The sequence below is a fragment of the Cutaneotrichosporon oleaginosum genome (assembly GCF_008065305.1).
Source record: "Cutaneotrichosporon oleaginosum strain ATCC 20508 chromosome Unknown ATCC20508_contig03, whole genome shotgun sequence".
Lineage (NCBI taxonomy): Eukaryota > Fungi > Basidiomycota > Tremellomycetes > Trichosporonales > Trichosporonaceae > Cutaneotrichosporon > Cutaneotrichosporon oleaginosum.
Window position 1 is genome coordinate 2,091,449 of NW_027072172.1, and position 15,062 is coordinate 2,106,510.

The following is a 15,062-nucleotide window of genomic DNA, read 5'->3' on the forward strand; positions in this document are numbered from 1 at the left end:
TGGGGGTTGAGGGGTCGAGGGGGAGAGGGGTCGAGGGCGGCGTAGGCGTTGTGGATGGGGGGCGCGAGAGTGAGAGATCGAGAGAGAAAGAGAGAGGAAGAGAGATGAAGAGAATGAGGCGGTGTGGAGGAATGTGCTGTGTGGCGGGGGGGTTGATCCAGGCCTGCGTTCAACCAGCAACCAGGTGAGCGACGAGGTGTGAGGGGTGGCTGGTGCGTGAGGGCAGAGGGGAGAGGGGGGAGGTGGCCAGTGCGTATAAGGAGCAAGGGATGGGTTAAGAGGCGTTTGAGTGTTGACTGTAGGTGACAGGACTTGGGCAATAGTCGGTAACTTGCAAGCGTGGGAGGAGAAGGAGGGGCAAGGAGGGAGTTGTGAGCTGGGAGTGTGTGTGTGTCCTCTTGTGTGTGGGTGTGTCGAGGATCGAGGCCGAGCGGATCGCGGACGAGGTAATGATCGTAATGAGTCGAGGGTTATTCCAATCGCTGTGGCTATTGTGTTCAATTACCTCGTGCTATAATGTCATTGTCCGCCTCTCTGATCTCTGATCTTTGAGCGATGAACGCGGTCTGTGCGCGACTGTCGACGCCGACGCGACCTTGTGTGCAGTGTGGCCTAGAGCCTGCAGCCTGCAGCCTGCAGTCTACAGCCAGTGTGAGGTGTGCGGCGCCCAAACTCTCAACTCGCGAGGGTAACGATCTACGCTCGGACCTCTTGCCCAGGGTCGATATGCTCGAGGTAAACTCCAGAGGCCAGTGGCCAGAGGGCGCACCAGGGCCAGCGACAGGCCCGTCTTTGTCCCGACGCTCGGTCTCCCTCTTGTCGTCTCTGCGCTGCGCTTGGCTGCGCCGAGACGTGCCGCTGGCTGGTGGGTGGGGACGAGGACTCGGATGTGAGAGGGAGGGGGCTGCGAGCTGCCGAAGATGCCGGAGGGTGGGTCAAATCAAGTTCAGAAGAGAAATGATCCGGCTGCAACGCCCCGTGCCTGATGCCGCCTGCTGGGTAGCTGGGTGCAGTGGAATGCTTCAAGCCAGCAAGCCGGGGCGCCTATTTAGCCGGTCTACCAGATACCAGCGATCCTCTTGCTCAGTCAGTGACCAGAGCGGGGAGGGAGGCTCGAATATTTTTTTTGCCACTCTCTCTGTCGGCACTCGCACACCCGGTTACAGCCCATGTTTCTTGGCTCTCTCGATCGCAAGTCCTCCCCCTCACAGAACAATGACAAGGCTGAGGAGGCGCAGTGGCATTCCAAGGATCCAAAAGACGGGTACGAGGCGGCGGCATGGTGGTGCGGTGGTGGTGGTGGGGAGGGGTTGTGGGTGAGGACAGAGAGGGCCGAGGGGAGGGGCTCGAGTGTCGAGCAGGGTCGGATGTGGCGTCGAGAACAATGGATCACACTCGGCGCCGGGGCGCCTTGGCTACGCAGAGCTGGCTCTCAAGCTCAAAGCTCATGCAAGTACCCAGTGCTGAGGGATGGGCATTGAGAAATCTAGGCGCCCCAAGGCCGTGGGCGGTATGCACGGCGTCGACGACGGAATCGACGGAAAGGGGGAATAGAAAGTGTCAGATGTTACACTACATACTACAGCGTCGACGCGTGCATGTCCGCGTACACATCCACGTCCCCATTCCACGTTCTTGTCCAGCAAGTCAAACACTGGCCCAGTGGAACAAGTCGTCCTGAAGACGAGAGGCGATAAGTACGCCCCCACGTAGCGCCCCGAACTGTTCATTATCCGTTCTCAGTCGCAAATAATCGCTTATAGCGGGACTACAGCGCATACCGCCCAGAATGCGCTCGTTACATATGTCCACGAGCCCCGATCTCCATCGAGCGGAATCGGCACGGCAACCAACTGGTTGCACACCGCCCATGCCGCCCACCAGCTTCGCTTCCACGGCCGCCGTCTTGTGCGTCCAGCCTCCAGTCGTCGGTAGCTCTGGTAGGTTCATCTTCAACCCAGCCGCCCATACACGCCGCTAGCGTACGCGTACGCTGTGTCCAGTGTACGCCGTACGTCCCTACTTTGCCTTGAGTGTCATATCTCTGAATCAAGCCATGTCAGCCATGCCACCCATGCCAGCTCAAACGTTTCCAGTTTCATCCATGTTTTCCGGATCATGACAACGTCCCAGATGCCTTCACCGTACACCACTCGTCAACTCCATGGTCAGGGAGAAGCTCAGTCCAAGCAGTGGTCAGCTGATTCTTCCAATCTCAAGGTCAGTCCTCTGACAGGCGCGGGCGGCATAGGCGAGCCGCCAAGCCAAAGCTCTCTCGGCTACAAGACTTCATATAAAGAGTGACGCATATATACTATTAAGGGATCAGGACACGCTCCATCGACTCGAAAGTCATCCGGACCATGGTTGTGCTGTTCGGACACACCGGAGCCAATCTTGTGGAGAACCACCAGCGCTTAGACATAGGCCATGACAGCGGCGGCGACAGCGGCGGCGCCAATGATTGGAATGTTGACCGCCGACGCGGCGCCGGGGGTTGGAGTCGCAGCCGCGGAAGTGGCGGCAGAGGCAGCCGAGCTGACGCTGGCCGCGGCTCCCGAAGACGAGGGGCGGGCCGACGACTGCTGCGCGGCAGCCGACGACGAGGGCGAGGCGGAAGCCGGACGCGAGGCAGAGGGCGAGGCAGCAGAGGCCGAACCGGCAGCGGAAGGCGAGCCAGCGGCCGAGGGCGACGCGCTAGCGCTACCGGACGGAGCGTTGTTGGTAGGAGCACCCGAAGCGCCGGCGACGGCGCCGGCCGAGTCAGTGCCGGAAGCCGAGGCGGTCAGGCAGGCCGTGTTCGAGCCCGCCTGAACAGTAATGGGCGACGAGTACTGGACGTTGCCTGTGCCGTCGCGGATCTGGAGCGTAATCTGCGAGTTGGCGGGGAGGTTGACGTTCCAGGTCATCGAGGTCGCGTCCGAGCTGTCGGCGAGGGTCATGATCGGCGCGGCCGAGGGCTGGCCCGCGGGGATCACGGTGCTGAGGGTCAGCGTCCATCCACACACGCTGGTAGGGGAAGGGTGAACACGGCTGTTGGACGCAGTCGGTCAGGCTGCTCAGGAAGCCGCACACAAGCAATTATAGCTCGTTCAATGGATCAGTGGGCGATTTGGCGTTGGCAAGACGACGTGCCTGCGAACCGGCCCGGGGTGGATGACCGATGGGAATGACGCCAGACACCTCGGGGTGTCACATTCCAACTGCGCCCTCCTTCTTCCCTCGAGGCAGAAACAGCCCGTGGATTGCCAGCACGAGCGCACACACACACGCACACACAACACACTGCACAGATCGAAAAGCAGAAGAATGGTTACTTACACCCAGTAAGGCGGCGAACCACCGCTCCACTGAAGGCGGGTGGGCTCTGAACCACGTCAGCGGTTGAACGAAAACGCAAAAAGAACCTGGCTGCTGTAAAACTCACGGCACTGGACAACGGCAGCCTGTAGAGGAAAAGTGAAATCGAGAACATGATGCGGGTCCGGCCATGGTGAGGACGAGAGTGAAACGAGTGGAGAAACAGGTGGCAAAAGAGTGAGCCGCAGTATGAGAATTATGAGGAAGGTGTGAAGATTGTATCAGCCAGTGCTCCTCTGATGATGATGGGAGGAGAGCAACTCACCGGGGTCTCAATACGAGGACCGTCCTGGGCCAGGATGGCGACGGCCATGAGGAGGGCGGTGGCGACGGAGGAGAGCATTGTTTGTGTGGATGAGTGTGTGGAGGGAAGAGTAGTAGTGTGGATGGACAAGTGAGAGATGAGAGAAAGAGAAAGAAGGATGGATGGGGAAGAGATGTAATACAGGTGGGCGGCATGGGCGGCGGAAAGAAGGGACTGTAAGTTTAGTTCGGCCATCTAGGTGCTGGCAGGGCTTGCCGCCTCCGCTACGCTAATGCATGCTGCGAGTGAGCTGCGAGCCACCCGCGCAGGGTACATGGGATGTGTCCCATCATGGCCCAGCATGCCCAGCAGCATGCGCTCGTGGCCATTTGCACAGGCGCACAGGTACTACGGAAATGCGCAGCACTCTCGGGCCTAGCGCGCGATTGTCAAGATTGGCAGTGAGACTCTCACTCTTCGTTTGGCCCATGACCCACCCTCCGCATTCTGCACATGCGAGCCACATTGACCCAGGCAACCCTGGCAGTTTGCAGCGAGCAGCATGCTCATAGCTTACAAGGCACGACACCGTTCGCCCATCGTCGCCCAGCGCTTGGGGGATGCGTACGCCCTACAACTCCTCCATGATCCATGATCCTCTATCCTCTCGGCCGGCGGTAAACGTGGGGAGCGATCCAAAAATGTCCAGGAACCTTGGGCAGCGGTCGAGCTCTGCTCATTCAGACGTCACGGCGACGTCACTCATCTCACGCCGCTCCCTCCAACTCCCTGGACTCTCGCTGCCTCAAGGCCCAAGGCTGCTAAGGCTGACCATCACCCGGCTCCCTGCTGCGTCCCTGTGATCCACCCTGAACGGCACCAAGGCTTGAATCTTTGTGCCTCCACCAGACACGCTCATGTATTAATCGTTACCCTGCCGCGTCCGACATCCGTCGCCATCAATCCATCCATCCATGCGTCCACCCCACTCATTCAACAGGGACCTCTGGCGCCCGCCGGCCCGGTTTCGGTAGAGTGGCAGCGCCGACGGACGGGTAATTTCTAGGTGCGGATAGAATGTCGTCGATTGTTGAAGCGTGACTACCCTTCATGGACGGCATGGGCGGTGGATGAGGTGAGCAGCGCACGTCCTTTTGATCTGCGGTCGCTATTGCTCAGTCCTAGTCGCCGGCGTGGGAGATCGGGGGGGGGGGGCCGGCCTGGTACATGTACATTGCGGACCTGGTACCCAAACCCTGATACGGTTCCGTGCACATGAGAATACATGAGCGATTGCAGCGAGGCGGTGCAGTTGAGAATGTCTTGGCATGTATAAATGCCTGCCACCAGCCATGCTCAACGCCGGGGCACCTGGGGAGCTGAGGAGGCGAGGAGGCGAAAATTCCAGCTTGAGCCATGCTTGCAGTTAGGCACCCACCCCCACTACGGCAGTAGCTAATACAGGAGAGAGGGTTTCATCTATGAGATTGCCTTCGCCGAGACGAGCGAAATCGCCCGTGTAACGCTTGCCGTGGTATGTCGTCAGCCCACGCGTCACGCTGCCTGGCCGGTTGCCTCTCAACTGGCCCTGCCACACCTACCACTAGCCACTCGTTGCAGTTGGCAGAGGTACACGATACAGGGGTGAAGCGCTAAAGAACGGACTGGTCGCTGGTGCTCGGTGGACATATGGGCAGGGGAGAGGGGCGGCATTGTGCCACTTTTACCGGCGGTCTGTCTATTCGCAGCAGATCGTCGATCCGTTAGGGCTCGGACACTCGTGTAGTGACGTAGTTGTTTGAGCGATGCCAAGTATCACGTGATTCTGGAGAAGGCGGACATTCTTGAGCGCATCTCCGTCCTGTTCTCCACGTGCAACCCTCATGGCTTTGTACGTGTCTTTTGTGCCGCTGAACTGACTTCCTCGGGCATGTCCGGTGATAGCATGTGTAATGTTCCGCTTGAGTGTAACCGCATAAACCGCCTAACCAATGTGCCGGCCCTTCTCCCAAGACCTGCACGCAGCGCAAGGCAACGAGATTTCGAGTGCACCCGCACTGACACGGAGAGCGAGTGAAGCGAATAGACGGACAAGGGGTAGATGCAGACAACTACGCCCACCGGCCACCGGTCACCGGCACGACTCCGCCACTGTCTGAACTCCCCCACATCTCAGACTTTTGTTCGATCGCTCGGTTTTCTACCGGACATCGGCACGCCCTACCCCACATAACCTGACACTTTGCCCACTTGACACTCATCTTCAAGGCGACCCGTCGCGGAGGAAGTAGCAGCGGCCCAGCAGACAGCGAGCAGCGACAGCGGAAGATTGACGAGAGGAAGTGTACAAGTCACCCACCGACGCACCAGCGTGAGTGTGTGTGCTGTTGGCCGCGGCGATCCCGGAAAGCGAAACCACGCCCAGGCCCGGTTCACGCGACAAAATCCCGGCAACAGTACCCGGACTTGGACTTGTTCTTGAGGATTGAGGATCGCTGATCCCAGTTAGCCTAGCCTCAACAACAACATAATGTTGTGCGTCAGATCGTGGTCACATGAGACGTGCTCACACCAGCGCGGCCGCCTCCATCCCCGGTTCCCGGCAGGGATGCTTCAAGTACGTGTGCATCGCGCAACGTGCTGCATGCGACCATACGCGCCCGCCCCTGCGCCCGCTGACAACAGATGCGGCAACTTGGGCCACATCGCTGAGAACTGCCAATCCCCATCTCGGCTGTGCTACAACTGCCGCGAGGCGGGCCACGAGAGCACGAACTGCCCGCACCCGCGCACAACGGACGGCAAGCAGTGCTACGCGTGCGGTGGCGTAGGGCACGTCAAGGCCGACTGCCCAAGTTTGCGTGGCGCACTCGGCTTTGGGGCGAACGGGGGGGGATTCGGAGGGGGCTTCGGAGGGGGATTCGGGACCTTCCAGAAGTGTTACCAGTGCGGACGACCAGGTCACATTGCACGTATGTGCCCAACGCGCCGCGGAGCGTTCGGACCGCCGCGACCCCGCGTCGCCAACCCCGACGGGTCGCCAGTCAAGTGCTAGTGAGTGCTGCGAGGGGGGATTCAGCGTGGACCGGGGGTCGTCAGGTGGGCCTGCTCGTCGCCGAGAGAGCACCCGGGGCGAGCCGGAGAGCAGAGCACGCCGCACCTGCCGGCTGCAAGGCTGGCCGAGACGAGTCGGACGCGGCGCGAAATCTAGCGGCGGCGCCGACTCGCCCGCCCTATCTGCCCGCCGCCGCGTCCCCTGACATCCTGACATCCTGACTTTTCGGCATATCTCTGCCCAGTCGTGGGCGTTTCGGGCCTGTTCCCGACCGCCCGGCTCGTATTCCCGAGGATTCGGGCATGCCGTGCATGCCGCCGTGATCGAGCGCGCATGAAGATCGCCAGCCGCAAGGCGCTGACGCCAGCCGATGCAACGGCGACAACCACTTGGCGCGCGACTGCCTAGCGCCGCGCGACGACTCGGCCAAGAAGTGCTACAAGTGCAGTGAAACGGGTCACATTGCGCGGTACGTCTGCCATAGGAGGGCGGGTGACACCACAAGCGCGCCTCGCCTCGCCATGCCGAAACATCCCGCTGACGATAGCGATTGCTCAAAGACCCAGGAGCTCCTCCCGAGCGCCGAATAGTTGTACACCCGGCTGCGGCCGCATGAATTGGGTTTCACGGCTTACATCTGACTTATCTTGTGGCTACTGACAGGGCAGGGGTGAGGCGCGAACCGAAGGGACGATGGACCCATCGATGCCCCAGGGGAGAGATATCACATATCCAATCGCGGCGATCACGGCTGCCAACAGAGACCGAGCGGACGTCGATACTCGCTCGCCGAGCCAACGCGCGGCCGGCAGAGGTACACACAGGCGAGACACATTGTGTGCACATGGCGTTAGCGCGAATATGGATCCCACAGGCACCGTGGCGGCGATCAGTGGCGTTCGCCCGACATTGATCATCTTCAACAATCTGACACACCCGCCGAGTATTTGTCACACGCCTTGCTTGGTCGTGAGATACATGAAGCGCCTCTCCTACTCGTCCCCTGTCCGCTCGTCCTCCGCCCACTTGTTCTGATCATTGGCGACAAACCGACTGCGACCCAAGTAACAGGAGTCAGCGGGGCTCATCTCATGCAACTTACCGACCTTTCGCGATTCCCCAAAACGAATCCGTCACCCAAAGCAGATATACAAATAGGGCGAGGGTGACGATCGAGCCTACACCAACAATGGTCGCACGGCCGAGCCAGGACCAGTACGAGTCCTCCGGGCGCGGGGTCAGTTTGGACGGCCGCCTGTCCGGGTTGTCCAGAAGGTCCTTGTCTCCCGTGTTGAGTGGCGAGCGGCCGAAGAGAAATGTACGCGCGGGCGCCACGAGGGGGGTTCGTGCACCCGTGCCGGGATGGGGGTGCGGGCGGGCGATGGAGAGGGAGAGGGGCCGGGTCCGCGCCAGGAGCGCTGGGCGGAGGCAGGAGATCGCGCGGGACATACTGGGTGAGGTGAGGAGGGTGAGTGTCGTGAGTGAAAGAATTGTGTGGAGAAGCACAGGAGGAGACAGGTATATGAGCAATGGCCTGACGGTAAGCCGAGCGCTGTTTCACGAAGCACCCTGCGCATGAACCGCGCGCCGAAGCCGGCGCGACGCGAGTGTGAGCTCGAGAACTCCGCGCAGACGCCAAATCCAGGCACCGTGGCGCTTGGTCTTCAGCACTATTTACCCGCGCCGCACTGCACATCACAATACTGCTGATGCATGGAACGAAGGGGCACTAAGCTGCTCAACGACCGCGATCAACGCGGCTCCGGCTCCTCCTTCTTGACTCGGGGCTGGCGCATGCGACTACGTGTCAGTTCTTCCGTGCCCGCAACTGGCCACATTGGGTACGCCGGTCCACACCGGGCCACACTCACCGCCACAGATACCGATACACCCTCTCGGTCTGGGTGAGGACGCCCATTGAGAATCCGGTGAGCAAAAGGCGGGCGGCCTCGCGGAGTACGCGCCCAGCGGCGCGGGCGGCGCCGGCGCCGGCAATATCGGCTTGGAGGCGGGGGCGACCCGCCTGGAGCACGTTCGGAATGAGAGGAGACATTGTGGTGCTGAAAGAGCGGGATTGCCAGATCTATATGTGCAAGGGATGCACCGATCTCAGTTTGATGAAGGCATACGATGGTCCGCGCTCGCCGAAGATGTAACACGGGGCGAAGCGCCCGCGCGGCTGTGCGGCAAAGGGGTATGGTGGGACAGGCACAGCGTGCAGAGTAGTATCACACTTCTAGCTCGTCTCACTCGGAATCTCGAGCCTTATCGACTTAGAGATATGTGTAAGAAAACCCTCCCCCCCTCCTCCCTCCGACCATCGCCCTACATTTCTACACCTTATCTTGCTCCTTCTTCTCTACCCCTCCTTCGTCTTCGGCCTTAGCTGCCTCGCCTCCCCTGTCTTAGCCACATGTGTCAGTCATGACTCACGGCCACAATACGACTCCGACGTAACACACCCCAGCCGCGAGCCCGGCGAGGAAGACGTAGGCGCCAGCAATTCCAAACACCTTCGCAGCCATCATGCGCCAGCTGTCAAAGGGCTGGATCGCGGTCTTCATCTGCACTTCGCCGTGCGCAAGAAGATCTTTGTGACCTGTGTCGAGGGGCGACTTCCGCGGCAAGCGCGAGACACTCGAGGCGTGTAGGGGAGAACAGGTGAGGAAATGTTGATTGCTCTGGAGCGGGGGCTGGGCGAGGGCGAGACGCGCAGGCATCAGGCGCAGCGCCGGGCGGAGAAGCAGTCGAGCGCGGACGGACATGGGTGTGTTGCATATACGATCATGTCACTCATCTGGTATAAATCTTGCACGCGGCAACGATGGCCTAAGCTCGGCGTGTGGCCCGTGCACGGAAGCCGAAGCCGGCACGACACGGGTGCGAGAGGCTATATGATACACCGAGCTTGTCGATCATCCGTCGGGTCTGCGAGCACAACACATCAGAAGACCAAGTCGACGAGTTCACCCATTCAGACGTCCTTGAAAGTGTACATCTATAGCCCCAAGCGGGCACGCACAACTTCACCCAAGCGCGTGTCTACCCTGCGGCCAATAAAAACAAGTTTGGGCTCAGCGTTGCCACTCCCAAGCGCTGGGCGAATTTCGAACAGGTCGGCAACGCCTTGCACAACCTTTTCGACCCCATCGATGACCAAGTATCCCTTCGTGCGGAGAATTTCAGGCCGCTCTCCGTCCCACACAACGTCTGCTCCGTCGACAAGGAGCTTGCCAGCCCAGATGAATTCTTCGAGGAAATCGTGGAGCTCCGCGAATTGCTGGGCAGTGAGGTGAGGAAGAGGAATGGTGGTAGTTGTGATTCCATGCGCGTGATGCCCGTGAGTATGGGCGTGGTTCACATCACTGTGGGCACACTCGGCGCATCCGTCCGCTGCTGAGGTGGGAGGAGGGACAGCGTACGCTTGTATGTTGAACAGCTTTTCCAGGCCAATCTGGGAGTGGTCTGTCCTGTACACCCGTAACGTCGGATTGATTGCTGCGACTGCCGATGCCACTTCGTCGAGAACCTCGGGCGTGACCAGGTCAGTCTTGTTGAGGAGGATCACGTCGGCGCACGCAATCTGACGCTGGCACTCATTCGGACTCCCATCTTCTCGCGTCTCATCGATTTGCAGCTGTTAGCTGGTCCATATCCACAAGGTGCGCGGCTTACATTGAGCACGTTTCTGGAGTCCACGACGCAGACGACACTGTCCAGCTCTAGTTCGCCCATCTCTTCGTTAGCCCAAAAGGACTTGGCGATTGGCGCAGGGTCTGCGAGCCCCGTCAGTTCAACCACAACCCAGTCAATTTTCTCTCGTTGGGCAGCCACCATGTCCTCAATGGCCGCGATGCCGAGATCCTTCACGCTGCAACAGAGGCAGCCGTTGGGAAGGGCAAGCATCTGAGCTGTGGGGTCGGTGCCGTCATCATTGGAGAACTGTAGGGCCTTGGCTGGGGTCAGTGGCTGAAACCAGAGAGGCAATCAGGTGAGGAATGGACAGGCAAGACTGGACGAAGGTGTAAGGGGCGGAACAGATGGGAAAGTTGGTCGTCGACATACCCTCGATGTCCGTTGTATCACCATAGTCTGCCGTTAGCTGATAAGCTCTTTCTACGCTCATTTAGCTCACCGTTCATGCACACCGCGATCCGATACCCGTGGTTCTCAGTCAAGATGTAGCTGTAATTAGCTCCACCCTCACCACTGCCCGCTCCACCGACTCACTCCAAAAGTGTGCTCTTCCCTGCACCGAGATACCCCGTCAACAGCGTAATGGGGACCTTGTCGCGCTCCATCTTGCGCACGGCGATGGGGGTGCGGGCCCGCTCCCTCGGCTGCGCCGCCGCTTCCCCAGCGTCCACGAGTCTGTCACTCATCAGCTCCACCCTAGTGACCTCATGGGCAACGTACTCCGGGACCTCGTCGACGTCGACAAGTCTGCCGTCAGCTCTGTCCCACACAATAGAGCTAGCGAGCACACTTACTCTGGAACCTCGTCGTCGCTAGCCATCGTGATGAGTAATGGGTAATGCAAGGAAGAGCGCTCATGACAGCAAAGTCAGAGTGGAGGTCCGGGGTCCCACGCGGAACCAATCGGCCCGGTTGAGAAAGTCGAGTTGGAGATGATCAAAGACGCAACAGCAACAACAGCAGCGACAACGAGCACGATGCGGGTCTCGCGACGAGCGATGAGCGGCCTTGCGCCTACGGTTCGGGGGATTGTTGAGGCGGCCGCGTCTTCCTCCTCGTCTTCTTCCTCTCCCGCGTCCTCATCCTCCTCCTCTTCCTCCCCTTCGCCCTCATCCGACGCTACCACCTCCGCCTCGGGGTGGATTCGCTCCCTCCGATCTCACAAGAAGGTGGCGTTCGCCGAACTAGACGACGGTAGCGGCGGTACACTGCAAGCAGTGCTGAAGGGCCCATCCCGCGCGCTGGCCGACGAGCTCACTCCTGGGACGGCCGTCCACCTATCCGGCGCGCTCTCTCCATCCAAAGGCGCCGGCCAGGCCGTCGAACTCCTTGTGGACGCGGGTACTGTCCTCGGTCCCGTGTCCGACGGCTACCCTATCCAGAAGAAGGCGCTGCCCGCGTCGGTGCTGCGCGAAAACGCCCACCTCCGCTTCCGGACGGGTGCGATGGGCGCGACGGTGCGGGTGCGCGACGCTCTCGCCCGCGACTGGCACGACTGGTTCGAGGTACGTCGATTCGCTTCGACGCTGACGGGAGGCGCACGAGTTTGTGCATGTCCACACGCCGATCTTGACCGCCAACGACTGCGAAGGCGCCGGCGAGGTGTTCACTGTCGCGCAGAGCCTGCCCGGCGTGCAGAAGGAGCCGTTCTTCCCGCGCCCCGTCAACCTCACCGTCTCGGGACAGCTGCATCTCGAGGCGCCGACGCACGCGCTCGGGCGCACGTACACGCTCTCGCCCGCGTTCCGCGCCGAGCCGAGCCAGACGTCGCGCCACCTCGCCGAGTTCTACATGCTCGAAGCCGAGGTTGCGTTCGTCGACAATCTCGACAGCCTGCTGGACATTGCCGAGGCCAGCGTCCGGGATACCGTCTCCACTCTGCTGCACTCTGATTCTCGGCGGGCGCGCCGCGCGCGCGAAGATATCGGCCGTATTGCCGCGAGCAAGGTCGCCGCCGAGGCGGAGGAGCGTGCCAGCGCCGGACTCCCCCCGCTCCCTCCTCCGTGCAAGGAGCCTACGCCGCTCGCACACCTCGAGGCGGCCACAACGCCCTTCAAGCGGATGACATACGCGGACGCAGTGGTGCTGCTCGAAACCGAGCACAAAGAGCGGCCGTTTGAGCGGGCGCCCGGAGAGGGGCTGGCGAGCGAGCACGAGCGCTGGCTCTGCGAGCACTTTGGCACGCCTGTTTTTGTGACCCACTACCCCGTTACCCAGAAACCGTTCTACATGCTCCCCTCAGACGCTGATGCGTCCACTCCCTCCTCGGCCGCCGCGGCCGGGGCCACTGTGGCCTGCTTCGATCTCTTGTTCCCCGGGATCGGCGAAATGGCGGGCGGGAGCATGCGCGAGCACCGTCTCGACGCCCTTCGCGACAGCCTCGCCCGCCATGGCCTCCCCGAACATGAGTACCAGTGGTACCTCGACCTCCGGCGGTTCGGATCCGCACCGCATGGCGGATGGGGCATGGGTTGGGAACGCTGGGTGTGTTGGGTCACAGGGCAGGCGAACGTGCGCGACGTTGTCGCATTCCCGCGCTGGGCCGGCAGCTGCCGCTTCTAGATGCTCAATGGCCGCACAATTACTGCGATATATATAGCTTCCATAGTCTTCTTCTCACACGCACATCGCACCTCTCGCACATTGCACAATGCAGATCTCAATTCATTGCCCTCTCCCCCACCCTGCGCCACCAGTATCACCATATCCTGCGACGAGCAGCCATGCATAGATTCTCAGCATGGTCGCGTGCCCTACTCTATCCAGTCTTACAGGTCATTGTCGCTCAGTTTCGGCGGGGTCTGGGCGTGAGCCCTTCTAACTAGCTGCCAGGCGGGAATGCAGCCGCGTGTCGTGCAACCATTACTCCTGCTCGGCAGCCCTCTGAGCGGCGCGCTTCTTTGCAAGCGCGACGGCCTCCTCTGCCTCCTTCTGGTTGTCGATCCAGCGGAAGGTTGTTGGCGGGTACTGAGTCTTGGCGGCAGCCTCGGCGTCGGCAAACCAGAACACGAGTCCCGGGGCGCTGGGCGTTAGTCTTATCGCAGGCTTTACCCGAGCGCGTCCGTGCGCCAGGTACTCGAGACTTACGCAGGGCGAATGCGCGAGCACGGAAGACCCGTCTCGGGCTCGTCCAGAACAGTGTGGAGAAGGTCGGCCTTTTCTGGGCCCGAGACGACAAAGACAGCGCGGTAGCAGTGCGTTAGGACGGGGATGCTGTTGTAGTCAGTGACTGTGCTAACTGAGGGCGTAGCGATGGCTGTGGATCGACCGGTTGCATGCCACGATAAGCAGCAGCACATGACATGCGCGTCGGCGTCATCGCGGCGCCACCAGTCAGTTAAAGTAGCGACACTCACGTCATGGTGATACGGCGCTTGGGTCCATTAGGCGCGTCTTCGAGGCTCGTAACCCAGGCATCCCGCTCCGACAGGACCTCGTGGCCGGCAAAGAGAGAGCATGTCTCGCCTTCGACACCCATTCCGAGGAGCATGAGGTCAAAGGTGGGGTAGCGGGCGGCATTGGAGGCAGCAAAGTGGTTGACGAGCTGCTTCTCGTAGTCATCTGCGAGCTCCTCAAGGTCATCGAGGTGTTCGGGGTTGATCGTGTGGATCTGATTCTTGGGGATTGGAACGTGCTGCAGGAACGATACGTAGTTGGAGTGGTAGTTGGAATCCTCAGACTCGAGAGGAACGGCACGCTCGTCGCAGAAGAAGACCTCCCTGGGATGTTAGCTGCGCCCTTCCTCGTGTTCGTTTGTCACGCTATACACACCACTTGTCCCACTGCACGTTCTGCTGGCCAGCCAAGCCGCGAAGGTTTGCGGCCAACGAGCCTCCGGAGAGGGCAATGGTAAACTTGCCACGCTTGTCGACAGCATCACGCTGCGCCTTTATGACAAAGTTGGCAAGGGAGTCTGAGTATAGTCAGCCGGTGTCAAAAGCGGTCGGACTATCGGTGCCTCGCACTACGCACCGACAAGGGTTTGGTTGTCCTTGAACGAGTAGAAGACGGGGGGAGCGGGAGGAGGGGGAGGCATGGTGGGTTGGAAGTTTGGGGATGTGGTTGACGAGTCAAGAAAAAGAGGATGGGTGACGGACGGCCTTGTGTCGATTGCGATTGAAGGGCCTAGGTCAGGTGCGTGGTGGTGGCGAGATACGCTGTGGTAGCTGCTGGAGATGAGTCGACTCGATAAGATGGGATGGGCGGGCTGAAGCGAGTCAAGTGCGACGGGAAGAGAGGATGAGCAGGTGACCCGAGGTGGATGGGATGGTGAGGTTGGAGCAAGTGTGTGGAGGATGGAGGAGAAGAGTGAGGATACGACGAGGACGAGTGGAGTTGAGTGGATGGGTGGAAGAGGAAGCTTGAAGGGAGTAGAGAGTGGGAGCAAATGGCTATTAACAAGTCGCTATCGCAGGGTAATACTGCTCTATTCGCAGGGCCGGAATCAGTTTGACAGAGTCCACCCAAACGTGTTCTCAGGGTATTCTTTGGCAGTGACAGAAGCCACCTCTCTTTCCACCATCCCTGCAAAAGCTGCATCCCTTTCCCCTCAATTCCTCAGTGATACGCCATCAGTCGGCGCCGACATCGGCTGGACCTCCTCCGTTTAGTGCATGCATGCGCATGGCAGCTACGTAAGAGCAGAGCCGCGGATCCCCATGTCGCAGCGAGTGTTTTCGTCGTGTGTCGATGACGACAGTCCGAGGT

General features: G+C 60.5%; 8 protein-coding genes across 8 annotated transcripts; 2 read left to right on the forward strand and 6 right to left on the reverse strand.

Annotated features, from left to right (window-relative positions):
- Nucleotides 1-555: 555 nt before the first annotated feature.
- COLE_04034 (uncharacterized protein) lies at nt 556-1,320 on the forward strand (the record flags this gene model as incomplete). The annotated part of the gene is made up of 1 exon (XM_018427241.2): nt 556-1,320. One exon carries the CDS (start codon nt 556-558, stop codon nt 1,318-1,320), a length of 765 nt encoding a protein of 254 aa, XP_018282578.1.
- A 1,097-nt stretch (nt 1,321-2,417) lies between these two features.
- On the reverse strand, nt 2,418-2,942 carry COLE_04035 (uncharacterized protein; the record flags this gene model as incomplete). Its single annotated transcript, XM_018420133.2, has 2 exons — nt 2,418-2,554; nt 2,660-2,942. 2 exons carry the CDS (start codon nt 2,940-2,942, stop codon nt 2,418-2,420), a joined length of 420 nt encoding a protein of 139 aa, XP_018282579.2.
- Nucleotides 2,943-7,312: 4,370 nt separating this feature from the next.
- COLE_04036 (uncharacterized protein) lies at nt 7,313-7,576 on the reverse strand (the record flags this gene model as incomplete). The annotated part of the gene is made up of 1 exon (XM_018427243.2): nt 7,313-7,576. The coding sequence occupies one exon, from the start codon at nt 7,574-7,576 to the stop codon at nt 7,313-7,315; it is 264 nt and encodes an 87-aa protein (XP_018282580.1).
- A 75-nt stretch (nt 7,577-7,651) lies between these two features.
- On the reverse strand, nt 7,652-8,108 carry COLE_04037 (uncharacterized protein; the record flags this gene model as incomplete). Its single annotated transcript, XM_018426272.2, has 2 exons — nt 7,652-7,727; nt 7,762-8,108. The coding sequence occupies 2 exons, from the start codon at nt 8,106-8,108 to the stop codon at nt 7,652-7,654; spliced, it is 423 nt and encodes a 140-aa protein (XP_018282581.1).
- A 980-nt stretch (nt 8,109-9,088) lies between these two features.
- COLE_04038 (uncharacterized protein) lies at nt 9,089-9,424 on the reverse strand (the record flags this gene model as incomplete). Its single annotated transcript, XM_018425064.1, has 1 exon — nt 9,089-9,424. The coding sequence occupies one exon, from the start codon at nt 9,422-9,424 to the stop codon at nt 9,089-9,091; it is 336 nt and encodes a 111-aa protein (XP_018282582.1).
- A 233-nt stretch (nt 9,425-9,657) lies between these two features.
- Nucleotides 9,658-11,175, reverse strand: COLE_04039 (uncharacterized protein; the record flags this gene model as incomplete). The annotated part of the gene is made up of 7 exons (XM_018421714.2): nt 9,658-10,293; nt 10,335-10,615; nt 10,725-10,751; nt 10,795-10,844; nt 10,890-11,030; nt 11,076-11,102; nt 11,150-11,175. The coding sequence occupies 7 exons, from the start codon at nt 11,173-11,175 to the stop codon at nt 9,658-9,660; spliced, it is 1,188 nt and encodes a 395-aa protein (XP_018282583.1).
- A 178-nt stretch (nt 11,176-11,353) lies between these two features.
- On the forward strand, nt 11,354-12,917 carry COLE_04040 (uncharacterized protein; the record flags this gene model as incomplete). Its single annotated transcript, XM_018425065.1, has 2 exons — nt 11,354-11,860; nt 11,892-12,917. 2 exons carry the CDS (start codon nt 11,354-11,356, stop codon nt 12,915-12,917), a joined length of 1,533 nt encoding a protein of 510 aa, XP_018282584.1.
- Nucleotides 12,918-13,217: 300 nt separating this feature from the next.
- COLE_04041 (uncharacterized protein) lies at nt 13,218-14,391 on the reverse strand (the record flags this gene model as incomplete). The annotated part of the gene is made up of 5 exons (XM_018421715.2): nt 13,218-13,377; nt 13,443-13,568; nt 13,712-14,074; nt 14,127-14,268; nt 14,328-14,391. 5 exons carry the CDS (start codon nt 14,389-14,391, stop codon nt 13,218-13,220), a joined length of 855 nt encoding a protein of 284 aa, XP_018282585.1.
- Between the last annotated feature and the right edge of the window lie 671 nt (nt 14,392-15,062).